At 44.5% G+C, this 16,092-nt stretch overlaps 1 protein-coding gene across 3 annotated transcripts in view; it reads right to left on the reverse strand.

The window, feature by feature from the left end:
- Positions 1–16,092, reverse strand: part of LOC307226204 (oncostatin-M-specific receptor subunit beta-like) — a 51,900-nt gene continuing 35,808 nt past the window's right edge. For all 3 annotated transcript variants that reach the window (XM_079994771.1, XM_079994770.1, XM_079994769.1), the window contains 9 exons: positions 15,410–15,486; positions 13,532–13,754; positions 12,160–12,345; positions 9,932–10,033; positions 7,952–8,113; positions 6,068–6,235; positions 5,013–5,097; positions 3,000–3,048; positions 1–1,643 (listed from right to left, as the gene is read on the reverse strand). In XM_079994771.1, coding sequence (XP_079850897.1) covers positions 1,209–1,643; positions 3,000–3,048; positions 5,013–5,097; positions 6,068–6,235; positions 7,952–8,113; positions 9,932–10,033; positions 12,160–12,345; positions 13,532–13,754; positions 15,410–15,486 — 1,487 coding nt within the window. In that variant the 3' untranslated portion in view covers positions 1–1,208. The remainder of the gene's footprint in view (positions 1,644–2,999; positions 3,049–5,012; positions 5,098–6,067; positions 6,236–7,951; positions 8,114–9,931; positions 10,034–12,159; positions 12,346–13,531; positions 13,755–15,409; positions 15,487–16,092) is intronic.

Consider the following 16,092-nt stretch of genomic DNA (forward strand, 5'->3'; position numbering starts at 1 on the left):
TTGGTTCTGGACTGAATTTAATTGGGAAACATACAGTATGACTGGACCAACCTTGTTGAAAAGTTGCAAGCATTTCCAGCTGAATTCCTTAGAAACGTGCATGCTTTTTGTGGAATTCAAGCTTGCACTATGTTGAATGTTCTGTCTGTGCAAGCATGTCAGTTTACCAGATGGAACAAGCCCCCTTCCCTCCTCCATTGCATGTTCTAGGGGGGTCTCACAACACCCCCCCATCCAATACAGGGGGAGCACAGGGGAAAGCCCTGTTGCGTAAGCGGAAGGCCTTGCCTTCTGCTGATGGGGTTCATTAGGCAAATCCTGACCTAAGAATGGTACACCTTTTAAAAATATTATTTTATTTTTACCCTGCTCTTCCACCCCCCAAAAGACTCCCAAACTGGCATACAAATATCAGTGCAAAGGGATTCTCTTCTCTCTGTGTAAAAGACACGACACAAAAGGAAAAGGGACTGGGAGAGAGGAGGGGATGAGCATACGATCCACCTTCCCTTAGTGGCTCCCCAGCTGGTTCCTCCCACTATTCCTCTGCCTTCAGCCAGTCCTTGACAGCAGCTTTAGAAAAAGCCACAATCTCAAGCCAGCTCCACGCGATGACTTGACACAGAGTGCCCTGGGATGAATAGGATCCAAAACTTCCCCATTCCCCTAACTGGATCAGCGCCGAAGCCATACCAGATTGAAAATTAAGCCATACCATGCTTAATTTCCCTGCCTTTGTGCTCAGTAGGAATTAAGGGTGGAATGGAAGAGAAAATGAAGAAAAAGTTGCTTCTTTCCACACTGACCAAAAGGAGCCGGCAGGGGCCTGGGTGCATCAGAGTAACCGCCACCAAATCTCTCTCTGCCGCACCGTAAGTTCGTGGCCTAAATGTGTGAACCAAGCCGAAAGCAGAAGAAAGAGCACTTTGCAAATTCTTCCAACGAGATGTGCTGTCCCCATTTGCACTATGAGGAGGAATGTTTGTAAGGATCACCACCTCTGTTTGTTTCCACAAAAGGTAAAGGACCCCCGGACGGTTAAGTCCAGTCAAAGGCGACTATGGGGTTGCGATGCTCCTCTCGCTTTCAGGCCAAGGGAGCCGGCGTTTGTCCACAGGCAGCTTTCCGGGTCATGTGGCCAGCAGGACTGAACCACATCCACCTTCAGTGACTAGGATATTGATCTAGAAACAGCTCCTGTACAGAGCTCAACAGTGCATAGCAGTTAAACACACCATTTCATCATTGGATCCAGGTGTGTTTGCTTTGGATCCTTGGGGCAGCTGGGGTTTGTAAATCAGTGGCTGGCTGGATTCAACAGAACCCACACTGAGAGGCACTTCTGTTTGAGAGAGAAAGTCTAAATCGCCTTGACTCATTCTTGGTGGGTGGCTGATGGTGCTGCTTCCAAAACCAAAGCGCTCGAGCGGCTGGTAAGATGTCAAAGGTAAGTTGGGTTTCTGGCTTGCTGCCTTTTGTGACGGTAGAGTCTCGCAACCTTGTAGTTTAAAATAGCTCCAATTTTCCACAAAAATTGGAAGTGGAGGCTGCTTGCTGACAGGACCTGGACACGTTCCTATCAGCTGTAATTTGCTGGGAGGGGTCTCGTTTATTTCCATGGCTCCGGACTTCACCTGTGGAATCTACAGAAAGCAAGAAAATTAAAACCAGACTCATAAAGTTGAAGATAAAGAGCACTTCCTAAAAAAGAATGGGCTGGATCCAGACTAACGTGTTCTCCAGCCACTCCTTCCATTTCTGTGGTAGATGAGTAAAACATTTTGTTTCCCCTACATTCTCATTACATTCCAACTCATGGAGGGCAACTTGCTCAGGCTGCTTCCTGAAGTCAAGAAGGTTCCTTGTGCATTTTAAGGTAAAGGGACCCCTGACCATTAGGTCCAGTCGTGACCGACTCTGGGGTTGCGGCGCTCATCTCACTTTATTGGCCAAGGGAGCCGGCGTACAGCTTCCGGGTCATGTGGCCAGCATGACTAAGCCGCTTCTGGCAAACCAGAGCAGCGCACGGAAACGCTGTTTACCTTCCTGCCGGAGCGGTACCTATTTATCTACTTGCACTTTGATGTGCTTTCAAACTGCTAGGTTGGCAGGAGCAGAGACCGAGCAACGGGAGCTCACCCCGTCGCGGGGATTCGAACCACCGACCTTCTGATCAGCAAGACCTAGGCTCTCTGGTTTAACCCACAGCACCACCCGCGTCCCTCTTGTGCATTTTAGAACCCTGGAAAATCAGAGTTCAGGGAAGTATGTAGGGCAAAAGGAACACTGGGCTAGCATATTTGTTTCTAGAGCCCCACACACTATTGTCCAACACACTCGGAACAGTTAGGCATGTTTGAGTCCAGCTGGATGTGATATCAGTGGGACTTAACATGACTTAACTCTCATTGGATTTCCATTAAGGAAGAATGGTTGATGAAAATCTTGGAATATGCAGAGATGGCAAAATTGATGGCACTGACAAAAGGTATGATTTTAGAATCTTTTAAAGAAGACTGAAAAACCTTTTCTAGTCTATCTAAAAAGTTATTTCCCGTACGTTAAAGACCACAGTGGAGTTTGAAGTGTTTCTTAAAATGGAATTGTAAGTAATTTGGGTTAGAAACCCAACATTGATGTTGGGTGAGGGGAAAGTCCCTAGTTTTGTTGAACTGGAATATAATTGTTGAGTAACAAATGTAACTTTCTGTATGGAAAAAAGAATAAAATATTATTATTGTTTTTAAAATTCAATTAAACAAAAGCATGACCAGCTTAGGGCTTGTAGCCAACTGAAGGGTAACACCAACACAATGACTTTTAGCTGTGCAATGTAACTCCCTGCTCTAATTCTGCTCTGGGGGTTTGGGGGGAAACCCCGGAACAGATTTAGGGGCATGATGGGCAGAGAGTCACATTGCACACCTAAAAGTAGTTGTGGCAGCCTCACTGTTTATAGAGTCCTCTACTATCAGATTTTGATAGTGATTTTATCTTACCTTTAAAAGAGCTGCATCAGGATGAGGGATTTTCAATGAATTCTTCACACTAGAAAAGCAAGGGAGGGGAAATAAGAAAAGAAAGGTTACTTACTTTGTTGCTTAAAACACAGCAGTGATAAAGTTATTTGTCGTGTCAAAGAACTAAATCCACAGTGGTCTTCTGAGAATCAGCTGAAACGGTCAAATACAATTGGCGTGTTTGGCCACAAAGTTAGAAATGTACCTGCCCAGGTACACTGTGCACTAGCCTCCTTGCTCTGCTCAGAGTAGGTAACTGAAGTTACCTGGCTTATCCGGGGCAGCCTAAGCAAGTTTGTTTTGTTATTGCCCCACCTTTCCTCCAAAGAGCTCAAGGTGGCGAATGTGGTTCTCCCTCTCCCCATTGCTGGCCCAGCATCACCCATGTGCCAGTCAGAAATTAACTGCTGCTGCACCACAACGGGCATCACGCCTTGAAGCAGCACTTAAAACTTACCCTGTTAGGGTTACAGGAACTGTTCATTCTTACACTCCTGGGCCATGACCGCTGTTCTGAACCATGCACATATATATGTTTACAGCCAATGATCATCTCATAACTTAATAAGACAAGATATGAAAAGCCTTTGTGCATGTACATAACCCCTTTGCTTCAGCCACAGTTTAATAATAATAATAATAATAATAATAATAATAATAATAATAAATTTTATTTATATCCCGCCCTCCCCAGCCGAAGCCAGGCTCAGTAACAACAGTAAAATAATACAGCATTCTAAAATCAATTCATTATAAAATCAGTTTAACCAGGTAGCCTCTAATTAACCATCATTTCTCATTTCATCTAAACCAGGAAATTATGGTTTGCAGCTGTCCAGGCTCTGTGCCATCTTCCCTTAGTGGCTCCCCAGCTGGTTCCTCCCCCACCCCCCATTCCTCTGCGTCCAACCAGTCTCTGACACCAGCTTTAAAAAAAACAGGAACTCAAGCCGGCTCCAACCTTGGCTTGTACACAAGCTGGCAATTAGTTTTCCAGTTTGGTTGAAACAAGAAACCGTGGTTAATCAGAAGCTTCTAGGTTTGTTTGTTTGTTTGTTTATTCACACCACAAAGGGAAGAGCAGAAGGGCTGCACAAGCAGGTAGAAGTCCCATTCACCACACATTAATTCAAGATACCCTCGCGAGATTGAATGTATTGCCCTCGTCTGAACTTGAGGGACGATTCCTGCAGATTCCACATGAAAAACACTTATGTCCCTGTGGAGATGGGCATGCACCACCGATTTGGTGCTGCCTTCTGGCTTGCACTCTGTATAAAGACTTGAGGAATGAGGTTATCACCCCTCTTTTATTGTTCATTCCGGGTGACCCAGCCACTGCCACAGTGTCCTTTCTCCTGGCAGATCAGGAGGAGATGACAGCAAAGATTGCAAGGTTATTAGCTGGGGCAATTGAAATAAGGTCCACTATTTGACTGATTCAGGACCCTAAAGTGTGTTTTATATAATCAACTTTATTTCTGTTCTTTGTATATTGCACTGCTGTTTTGTTGCTATGGCCGATGGCTGATGCAAATAAATATTCATTTCAAGATTCAACACCCCAAATGGGGTCAGTGGGAAACCCAGAAAAGAGAATGATGCATAAAGGGTGAAAGGATCACTTAAGAAAGCGAGGCAGTAGCGGTTTGATGTACATAAGCACCTGTGTTATGTTTTTAACTTCATTGTTATCCCACTTACTGATCCACTCACAACTGGGTCATTCTTATCTGAAGGGCACTGCACCAGCAGTATTATAATAATCTTTTAGAGAGATGGTATGATAGAAGGGAGAGCACATACACAACCAACCCCCTCTACACTTTGAATGAAAATGCAGAGGGGGCCATGGGGGCTACAGAGCCACAGGACCTTCACTGGAAAGAACTGTACATGTGGGGCACCCCTACACATGAGGAGAGACCCTGACTGGACCAGGGTCCCTCCTCACATATAAAATATTAATTTAATGAATTGTGCTAAACTCACCATTCCCTTTTCCAGATGCACACAGCAAGTAGGAGCACTGATGGTACAATCACAAGTGGCAGAAGATTCGGCAGCCACCCATTTCCTGTTGAAGAAAAAATAAACAGTATTAGGAACAGATGCCCAGATCACCCAATGTTATTTTAGATTGGTTTTCAGTACCAGGGGGGGAAATAAAAGGTAAAGGTAAAGGTACCCCTGCCCGTACGGGCCAGTCTTGACAGACTCTGGGGTTGTGCGCCCATCTCACTTAAGAGGCCAGGGGCCAGCGCTGTCCGGAGACACTTCCGGGTCACGTGGCCAGCGTGACATCGCTGCTCTGGCCAGAGCCAGAGCCAGAGCCAGAGCCGCACACGGAAACGCAGTTTACCTTCCCGCTAGTAAGCGGTCCCTATTTATCTACTTGCACCCAGGGGTGCTTTCGAACTGCTAGGTTGGCAGGCGCTGGGACCGAACGACGGGAGCGCACCCCGCCGCAGGGATTCGAACCGCCGACCTTTCGATCGGCAAGCCCTAGGCGCTGAGGCTTTTACCCACAGCGCCACCTGCGTCCCCTAGGGGGGAAAATAGGGCCAGATAAAATTCAAGGGAAATGGGAAGGGTGGTTGTGTAATATGCATGCCAGATGTGGAACTGACACGCAATAGACTTTAAGATGGCTGATTTCAAAAAGTTTAAGGAACTACTGGGAGAGATACCATAGTTAGAAACACTCAAAGAGAAGGGAGTCCAAGATGGAGGGAGTTTCTTAAAGGTGAAATATTGAGGGCACCAAATGCAGACAAATCAGTCTTCCATATCAAGGCAGGATTCATGACTAAGGAAACATCAAACTTGTCTCCCACTATGACTCAATAAAAGACAACTTCACATTGTCAAAACACAGCAGCTGATTAAAAATGACAGAATGCTCACAATTACCATACACATAAATGCCTTGTTAAAATATGCCAGTAACATTTAATCATCCAGGTAATGTGCCCAATGATCAGGGAACATCTGGAAGCCATTGCATTAGTTACCCCTGCTTTAATAAATTGACTATTAAGACTTACCATCATCAGAGAGTGTCAATACTTGTCTGAGGTTCTTAGGGAGAGCTTGTGAGCCAACACTGTAAGCTTTAACTCCAACCTCATAATGTGTGCTGGGCTCCAAGTTCCTCACTGTAAAAGTCTTAAGATTTGGATCTTCAATGGTATAGATGCAATGCACTGGATGGTCTGCATTCAAAAACAAAGGCAATGGCAGGTAAACAAGCTCCTTTCTTCATTCAAGCTCTTGTAGCCACCCAATATAGAGGAAATGAGGAGCCTGTGTATTTCGGACTCCAGTTCACATCAGCCCCAGTAAACCTGGCCAATGGTCTTGCAGGATGGGAGCTGGGTGGCTACAAGCTCATCATCTCCATAATATAGGGCCACACAAATGTAATTTGTGTGTGCATATGATAGAAATCCGAATGAAAATCACAATGCTTTTTGCTGATGTTGGGCCACCTGTTCAGCTACCAGTCACCTGGATCTGGCCTTGCAGCATCATTTATAACTGAGGTGGCCCTTTCACTGACACTGTATGAAACCATAAAAAGCACCTATAATACAGAGCTCAGTAGAAGAAAAATACATGCCAACTCAGGGCAAAATAGAAAGTAGATTGGCATCCAGAGATAGAACTCCAGATTGTTTGCAGTAAAGAAGTAAGTTTTTTGAACTCCCAATGGTTTAACAGCAGCAACAACTAAAAGACTTCCACCATCCTCAAATTAGGGAGGTGGATAAAATCAGGACTGTAAGACTGTGTGATCAGAGGTGTCCTGTTTGTTCTAAGCCCATGCACACCCCACCCCTGAACCAAGACACAATTTTGTACCTGGGGCAGGTGGTAGATCTCGTTTCTAGAAAAACAATAACACAACCACATTCCCCCCCTTCTACTAATTCCTAAATGACATTTGACGTCGTAATTGTGTGCTGCACCCTATTTGAGCATCATACTCATGTGTAAAAACAGTGTGTGAGTAGGACTGCACAGAGTACCCCCCTTATTCACCAAGTAAACCCTACCCTGGCAGCTGAGCATGTGGTGTAAACATTTGCAGAAGGGGGAGCATGGCAGTAGGGTAGCACTGTGAAACTGCTCCCACCTGACAGTAGTGTTTACCTGAATGGTGTGAGGTCAAAGAAATGCAGGATCAGGGCACAACATGGGCACACCAGGGGAGCTAATCTCACACTCCTGTCAGCGCATGTGTGCAGCCCCGGACTCACTGTGACCCTCCGCTGTCCAGAAAAGTGTTAGCAACACTGCTGTTATGGAGGGAGGTGTGCACAACTGTGCACACAAAGCAGTGTTAGAAACTGAGATATGAAAGCTAGGAGCTAAATGGCACCTTAAACCTAGGTTATGGGCGCAGCAACGGACTGTCTAGGTGTGCTTTTTTATAACAAGAATACGAAGCTGAAAATTAATGAACTGCAGCTAAAATATTATGTTCATTTTTCACATGGTCTAGTCCTTCCCCTGCCAACCCCCACTAATATTCTTAAGAGGCTCTCTTCTTCAGTCTTCAGAGAGTAGTTGGAAGTGGGGAGGCAGAAAAAGGTCCTCCTTTCCTTCCACTCTGCAGTTTAAATCTGAAATCTTTGGCGCAGTATTGCACCCAGAGCTCAGAATCTGCTTGTGCTAATGAAATTCCCTGTCACAAAATGTGCCTAGAACAACGAGAGTTTTGAACACTGACACAAAGCCTTCCATGTGATCTGGCACCCTGAGCAATCAGCTGGGATACATGAAGTCCTCTCAACGTGTTGGTCTTGTATGTGTGGACACAGAGGGAGGCCACACATGATGATGGGGAAGTGGCTACTTGGTACAGAGCGTTTTAAACATGGGTGTGTTGCCTGAATACAAGATGTTCTGGGTGTTGAACCAATTACCTGGAAGTAATGTGCAGTTTCCATGTTCCTTTTTCACGTAAACATAGTAACCTCTGATAAAACCTGGGTGGGTTTCATCGAGATGATCAAATTCCCAAGTTAGGGTAAATGAATGGGAAGTCACTGTGTGTGGTTTCAGATTATCAGGTTCATGAGCTGGGTCTGGAAGAAAGGAGGTTGATAAAATGGTTATGTGCTTCTTGGACTGCTAATCTTTGACCTTGGCTCCATGGTCAGATTTCCATTTCTGAGTTTGCATTTTGAGAACATCACCAATTTAAAAGGAAATAAGGATATTGAGCCAACTCTTTCTCAGAAGTCCTCACTATCTTTAGAACTGTGCAGAATAGTCATCTCACCCCTGTTTCCCAGGACATACACACTCTAAAAAAACAACCAAACTTAGGGTCAAATATCAGGATTTCACCTAGACCCTGTTTTTCAAGTTTCTTTCTGCTAAGGAGCTCTGTTGTTTTACAACATCAGCACCATACAGTTGTCTGAAGGCACACCATGCAGCAACCTGGCTGAAACTAAACAGGGGTTTTTGGGGGAGCGGGTAGCACATAGACTGGAAGCCACTTAATAGCCTCTTACATACTAACTTGAGTTCAATGGGGAAAATGCAGGGTATAAAGGCAATAAATAAAGGCAATCTAGACAGCATCCTAAAAAGCAGAGACATCACCTTGCCAACAAAGGTCCGTATAGTTAAAGCTATGGTTTTCCCAGTAGTGATGTATGGAAGTGAGAGCTGGACCATAAAGAAGTCTGATTGCCGAATAATTGATGTGTTTGAATTATGGTGCTGGAGGAGACTCTTGAGAGTCCCATGGACTGCAAGAAGATCAAACCTATCCATTCCTAAGGAATTCAGCCCTGAGTGCTCACTGGAAGGACAGATCGTGAAGCTGAGGCTCCAATACTTTGGCCACCTCAAGAGAAGAGAAGACTCCCTGGAAAAGACCCTGATGTTGGGAAAGATTGAGGGCACAAGGAGAAGGGGACGACAGAGGACGAGATGGTTGGACAGTGTTGTCGAAGCTACCAGCATGAGTTTGACCAAACTGCAGGAGGCAGTGGAGACAGGAGTGCCTGGTGTGCTCTGGTCCATGGAGTCATGAAGAGTTGGACACGACTAAATGACTAACAACAACAACAAAGGCAATAAATAAATGCACTGAATCATGCACTTGCATGGGCTACAACCAGCTACAGAAGATGCTTCCACAAACACTCTCAGAAAAACTGATTAGTATGTGATTCAGCACATGCTTAAGTGTTCTACTGAGTGACCCAACTCCTTTGGACTTTGCCTCCTCTTATAATAATTACAGAGACTGTGGCCTCCTACTTACTATGTGGCCATGGGCACACTTTGGACATAGCCGCAGCTATTCTGGTTATAACACCAGGGGCATTATAAAAGCAAGGGCACCTTCTCACCCCTTGCTTTTTCCTGTAAGACCTATTGCAGTCGTTAAGAGTCGTCAACAGGCTCATCACAGCTATCTGCCAATCACCCAATCCCACCACCCTTCTGAGTAATACCCCTCCCCACCTTCCCACTATTTAGAAGGGTCTGGTGACTTCTGTTTCAGTGTATCTGAAGAAGTGTGCATGCACACGAAAGCTCATACCTAGAACTAACTTAGTTGGTCTTTAAGGTGCTACTGGAATGAATTTTTTTATTTTGTTTTGACTATGGCAGACCAACACGGCTACCTATCTATAACCAGGGGCATTGTTTGCCAAATAGCAGGATTCTCCACACAAAAACCTGACAGATATGTGTATCTTCTGTCCAGCAAGCAGTGTTGATACAACTCACCATGCGCATTGGAACATGTCCATTGCTTGACTTCTGAAAACAACAGGGGGTCCACAGTATTTACTGGGAACCACTGCTCTAGAACTAGTTTTCAGAAGACTTGTTCAGCACATCATTTTCAATGTAGTCAAACATCACCACTGGCTTACCTGATTCGTTAAGATATTTAGTCTTCTTTTCCAGTAAATGGGCTCTATCATCTATAGTCCCATACACCCGGAAAGTGTATCTCACATGAGATTCAAAAGCATCTAGAACATAATACATTTCAGGTAAGTATCTCTAATTAGGGATTGAAGTCAAATTGCATTTACTGAACAGAGCAAGCTATCAACTGAAGGATGTGATATTTAATGAATGAATGAATAGGAATGAGTTGAAACTGAATGTGTTTTTGCACGTGAGGAATTTGTTTCCATTCTCCCTTCAGCTGTCTCTCACATTCCCCCATTCATATACATAAATATACATCCAGTCTCACTATTATTCAATAAATGTATGCACCGTGTCATAGCATCAAGCCATCAAAGTGCAGCGTGCAAGACAAAATCAAAACACACAAAAAAGAACTTCTGGAACCAATCAAATTATTTCAGCAAACCCTAAGAACAATTAAACCATATTTTGATACTCTTAAAAAAGAATAAAACAATTTATCCAGATATATGGATGAAACAACAGCTGCACCCATTCCTGGACAGGGATAGCTTCTCCCGTGGTGATCCAGGGATCAAAAACCTCACATTTAGTTTACTGTAATGCACTCTATATGGAGTTTCCCTTTCACTTAGTTCAGAAGCTACAGCTAGTGCAAAATATGAAACTGGAGTACTGAGTGGTTCATCAATGTACACATGCATTACTCTTAGTTTTTAAGGATCTACAAGCCACACAGGTCACTTGGGCCTCTAATAATGATTGATTTGCTCCCAAACCAGTGCTATTTCTCTAGGAAAAGAGGTGCCAAAACGCACCATGAACACCTCCCTTGTTCTCTTAGAATGGCAATGGCACCCACCTGAGAGGTGCTGGAACAGAGTTCTGGCAAGTTCTGGCTGAAAAAAAAGCCCTGTCCCAAACGATGTACAGTGGTGCCTCGCAAGACGAAATTAATCCGTTCCGCGAGTCTCTTCGTCTAGCGGTTTTTTCATCTTGCGAAGCACGGCTATTAGCGGCTTAGCAGCTTAGCGGCTTGAAGAAAAAGGAAAAAAACTCGCAAGAACTCACAAGACGTTTCGTCTTGCGAAGCAAGCCCGTAGGGAAATTCGTCTTGCGGAATGACTCAAAAGACGGAAAACTCTTTCGTCTAGCGAGTTTTTCATCTTGCGAGGCATTCATCTTGCGGGGCACCACTCTATCTGCTCCTCATCCAGCACAGACAGACATTTGAATTCTTGGACCTGGGAACCACCAACCCTTAAGATCTCTGTCTTCTCAGTGTTCAGTTAGCTAGCCCTCATCCAGCCTATTATTGCATCTAGGAAACAGTTCAGGACATGCTCCTGACTCAGATGTTACAGAAAAATACACTTTACTCCAGACCTTATGACCACTCCCATAAAGGTAAAGGTAAAGGTACCCCTGCCCGTACGGGCCAGTCTTGACAGACTCTGGGGTTGTGCGCCCATCTCACTTAAGAGGCCAGGGGCCAGCGCTGTCCGGAGACACTTCCGGGTCACGTGGCCAGCGTGACATCGCTGCTCTGGCGAGCCAGAGCCGCACACGGAAACGCCGTTTACCTTCCCACTGGTAAGCGGTCCCTATTTATCTACTTGCACCCGGAGGTGCTTTCGAACTGCTAGGTTGGCAGGCGCTGGGACCGAGCAGCGGGAGCGCACCCTGCCGCAGGGATTCGAACCGCCGACCTTTCAATCGGCAAGCCCTAGGCACTGAGGCTTTAACCCACAGCGCCACCTGCGTCATGACCACTCCCATAGCAGATGTTAAATAGCATTGGGGAGAATATGATGCCCTGAGACACCCTGTAGTTAAACTGCCAGAAGGCAAATGCTACTCTCTGGAACCATCCCTATCAAGCCATCTGCCCCCCACCTATGGGGAAAATCCAAGGGAATACTGCAGTCAATGGTTGGTGTATGTGTGTATACACACACATCACTGAGTTATTGATAAAAATTGGCAGCTTCATCACTGTACCCCCATCTTTCTCCTGGAGAAAGTCATCCATCTAACCAGGCAAGGCCAATTCTGTCCCCAAGTAAGATCAAGAATGAAATGGATCCAGATAATCACTTTCTTCCAAGAGCAGCTGTAGCTGAACTGCCGCTCTGCTCTTGAGCAGCAAAGTTTTATGAAGTTTCAATTCCTCTTCAACTCAAGAATTAATCATTCAATGACAATGGTATGCTGTTCCTACCATGTGTAATGAGAGCACTGGAGTCATTGGGGCCAAACTTCTTCCACTGAAAGTCACAAAGATGGGACTTTGGGTTGTTGCACCAGTCCACGACGTAGCCATCAAACCTGCTTTGAGACTGCCAAGCTATATAAATGCCATGTTCTGTGTTATTCTGTGTGTCTTCCATGCTGCAATTCATGTTTCCTGAAAAGCAGTATATTGTAGCATTAGTTAAGAGCTTTGAGTGCTATCTCATCCAAAGGACACTGAACTTTGTAGTGTTGTCCCTGGAAAACTCAAGGAAGCAAGGCGCATATCACAACATGGAGAACCAAAAGCTGCAATCGCAAGTATTTTGCTGCATCAGGTTAGACAAACTAATGAGATAATGACGACATCTGAATGTCAAACTTAGCATGTGAATGAGCTGCACTGAATCACGGGCTCATCCCTTTCTCCTACTCCTGTGTGGCCAGGAGCCAAATTTCTATAGCTTTCACTGCTGCTTCCTTTTAACCATGGTTTATCATGTTGTCCAGAGAAACCGTGGTTAACATTAGCAATGGTTAGGTCAAAACACAGGTGAACAATCTATGGCCCTAAGGCTTTGGCCCAATTCCTGCATTTGACTAGGAAGTGAAAAAATAAGAAGAAAGGAGTAGCAAAGAGAAGGAGGCAGCAGAAAGAAAGTAGGGGGGCAATTTTATTCACTTGTGATTACAGCACAGATTGCCCTCAAAGGAAATGTGGCCCCCATCAGAAAAATGTTGCTGACTCTTGGTTTAAAGCAAACCTACTTGATACTTTTTTTTCTGAAGATAGCTTCTTCAAATTTAACCACAATTGACATTGAGTGCAGTTTTGGTTCCAGACAACACAGCAGGTTGTGGATGTTATGTGCTTTGGAAACAAGACCTCTCAAACTCTTCCTCTCAACCACTCAGGACAAGAGATGAGAGGGAGTGAATGAGGTGAAGAGGAAGCTGGGTTCATTTAACATCTCTGTAAACCACAGCTTGGCTCACACATAACCAGTCACTAAATCTGTTACAACCCCATGTGTACGTGTAAGAGAAATAATACAAAATTGATTTTTTTAGCAAGGAAGTGTTACCCATCTCCTTGGGATGTGGTGGCAGGAGAAAAACCACACGATTTAGTATTTTAATGCACAGGATTAAGAACCCCACTTCTGAGTGAACTCCAAGACAGCCAGAAGCCCAATGTTTGTATTTGCACAGTCATAACAGTTCCCCAAAGGAAAATTAAAGAAGGTGGAGTTCTAGGTGTACAGGGGTTCTCGTACATTTCTCAGATCTGGTAGGCATAACATTATCTCATTGGGACAAAAGGAAGAAACACATACTGGAACAAGTTTAGCTGTACAAACCATCATCTTCAGCTGCCGAGATGACAATCGCAGCAGGATGAGATGTGTCCACAGAGTTCCTTGCTGAGACGCTGATTTTGTAAGATGAGTTACCAAGGGAAATGGTGCAATTATTCAATGTGGGGCTTATGTCACTGCGATGTGTTTCAGTAGGTTCCTCTAACTTTTCCCACAATATCTCATATTTTACAATTCTTCCGTGAGCATGGAAGTGTGGTGATGCCTGTTGGGAGGAAAACAAAACAACGTCCTTTTCTACAATGGGACCAAGTTACTTTTGTTGACTATGCTTTATACGAAATGTCAGTTTTTCTTTTGGTATTTTTGTCTTGAGAAATCAGAAGCTGTCAGTTGACAGCAGCATTCAGGGTGAAGCGACAAGACCAGTGAGTCAACTAGGCAGGCAGATTCTGGAACGACTCTCTTGCATAATGGCTTTTGAGTCTTTTTATTTTGGAAAGGGGAAAAAAACACCCATATAAAACCCCTGCCCATTATCAGGGGACATGGTTCCATCCTGTTCTTTGAAACCAACAGCTCAAGTTGGAGAAAATTCCAAGGCTGTGTACCCACACCTGTGTAACTTTGCACCCATTGTGTTCCCATTGCTGGTTTGGAACCAGAATCTGTATCGATCTTATTATAACGATCCTGCTGTTATTTTTATTATTATTTATTGAATTTATATACCGCCCTATACCTGGAGGTCTCAGGGCAGTTCACAGAATAAAATCAAAATATAAAACCACAAAATATATAATTAAAATAAAAACAGCAACCCAATAATTCTACCGCCCCCCCCCAAAAAAAACCCCACATTTTAAAAGGGCATAGGATTTTAAAGGGCATTGTTCCTAATGAATTACTGTGTTTTGATGTGCTTCCCTGCTAAACCAGATTCAATGCAAATTAAGAAAAGGAATGACATCGAAGCCTTGAAAGCTGGTCAAGTGTACACAGTCTGAGTCAACCTATTTATCCAACTAGCTCAGGACCAACATTGGTTTTCAAGGACTGAAGGCAGAGATTTTTCTCATTCCCTGCTACTGGATCCTTTTAGCTGGAAATGGCAGGGATTAAACCTGGGACCTTCCACATGCAAAGCATGGGCCCACCAAACTATTGTCTCTCCCCAATGAGATGGTACCCAAGCTCCCATTGTGGAATTCTGGATATATGGACAGCAGAGCACTTAGGGGGTAAGAAGATTTGCTTAGACTGGTGAACCCTCCTGGCCAAGCTTTTTTGTTAGGGAGCTTTTGTTAGGGAGCTACATTTTGTCAGGATCAAAGGTTCTTCTAACACTCCAGTTAACAAACTGCTTAAAAAATATACTAGTAATTTCCCAGGGAGCCTCACACAATCAAACAGTAATGGAACAATGATTTGTAATGCACAATGTATATGTGAAGTAAAGGTAAAAGTAAAGGGATCCCTGACCATTAAGTCCAGTTGCGGATGACTCTGGGGTTGCGGCGCTCATCTCGCTTTACTGGCCAAGGGAGCTGGCAGATAGCTTCTGGGTCATGTGGCCAGCATGACTAAGCCGCTTCTGGCGAACCAGAGCAGCGCATGGAAACACCGTTTGCCTTCCCACCAGAGTGGTACCTATTTATCTACTTGCACTTTGATATGCTTTCGAACTGCTATGTTGGCAGGAGCTGGGGCCAAACAACGGGAGCTCACCCCGTCGCGGGGATTCGAACCGCCAACCTTCTGATCGGCAAGCCCTAGGCTCTGTGGTTTAGACCACAGCGTCACCCACATCCTTTATCTAAAAAAAAAAAAAAATAGTCTAAGCCTTGCAGTTTTTAGTTATTAGCAGTGGAAGGGGTGAAATCTCTCATCATCACTGGCTGCATGACCAGAAAGACTTACCTTCCAAAATATCGTTATGCTACAGTTCTCCAAACATGAGTCAATGTCTCTCCAAATATCCAGTTGCCCTGATGGAGCTGTAAACCAAAGCACATAAAACAGGGTTATACACTGTGGAATGGAGCTCATATTATAAAACCCAGGTGGGGAAAATAGCTGAATGAGGCTTCTTTGTCACTAGCTCCAACAAAAGATCCTAAACCTCTTGGTAGTGTGTGCAGGAATAAACTTGAGTGCGGTTCAGACACACACCTTATAACAATGGACTTGGGACCTGGGAACTATTACAAGTATTCTAGATGTCCCAGTGGAGGAAGAGGGAGAGCAAAATCCTTGCTGCCACTGCTGCATTATGAGGTCCATGTGGAAGATTTGCAGTCAAATCTAACAATGTTAGTTAGTATGTGAAGGAGTTAAGGATCACAGAGTTCTAAATTGCTAGAGTAGGCTCAGTGATGTCACATCCCCTCTTCTCCTGGAAGGGAGGAAGTAAGGCTTGTTTCCTGTTCCTGTTCTCTCTCTCTCTCTCTCTCTCTCTCTCTCTCTCTCTCCACTACATATTTCTACCCAATAATGTTCATGCCTGCATTTGCTTATTGTTGCTGCTTAAGGCAATGCATGACTATAAGTATGTTTTAAACTTACTTCAGTGTGTGGTTTGTTTCACTGCAAAATAGCTTTAT

This window comes from Podarcis cretensis (assembly GCF_951804945.1).
Source record: "Podarcis cretensis genome assembly, chromosome: 11".
Lineage (NCBI taxonomy): Eukaryota > Metazoa > Chordata > Lepidosauria > Squamata > Lacertidae > Podarcis > Podarcis cretensis.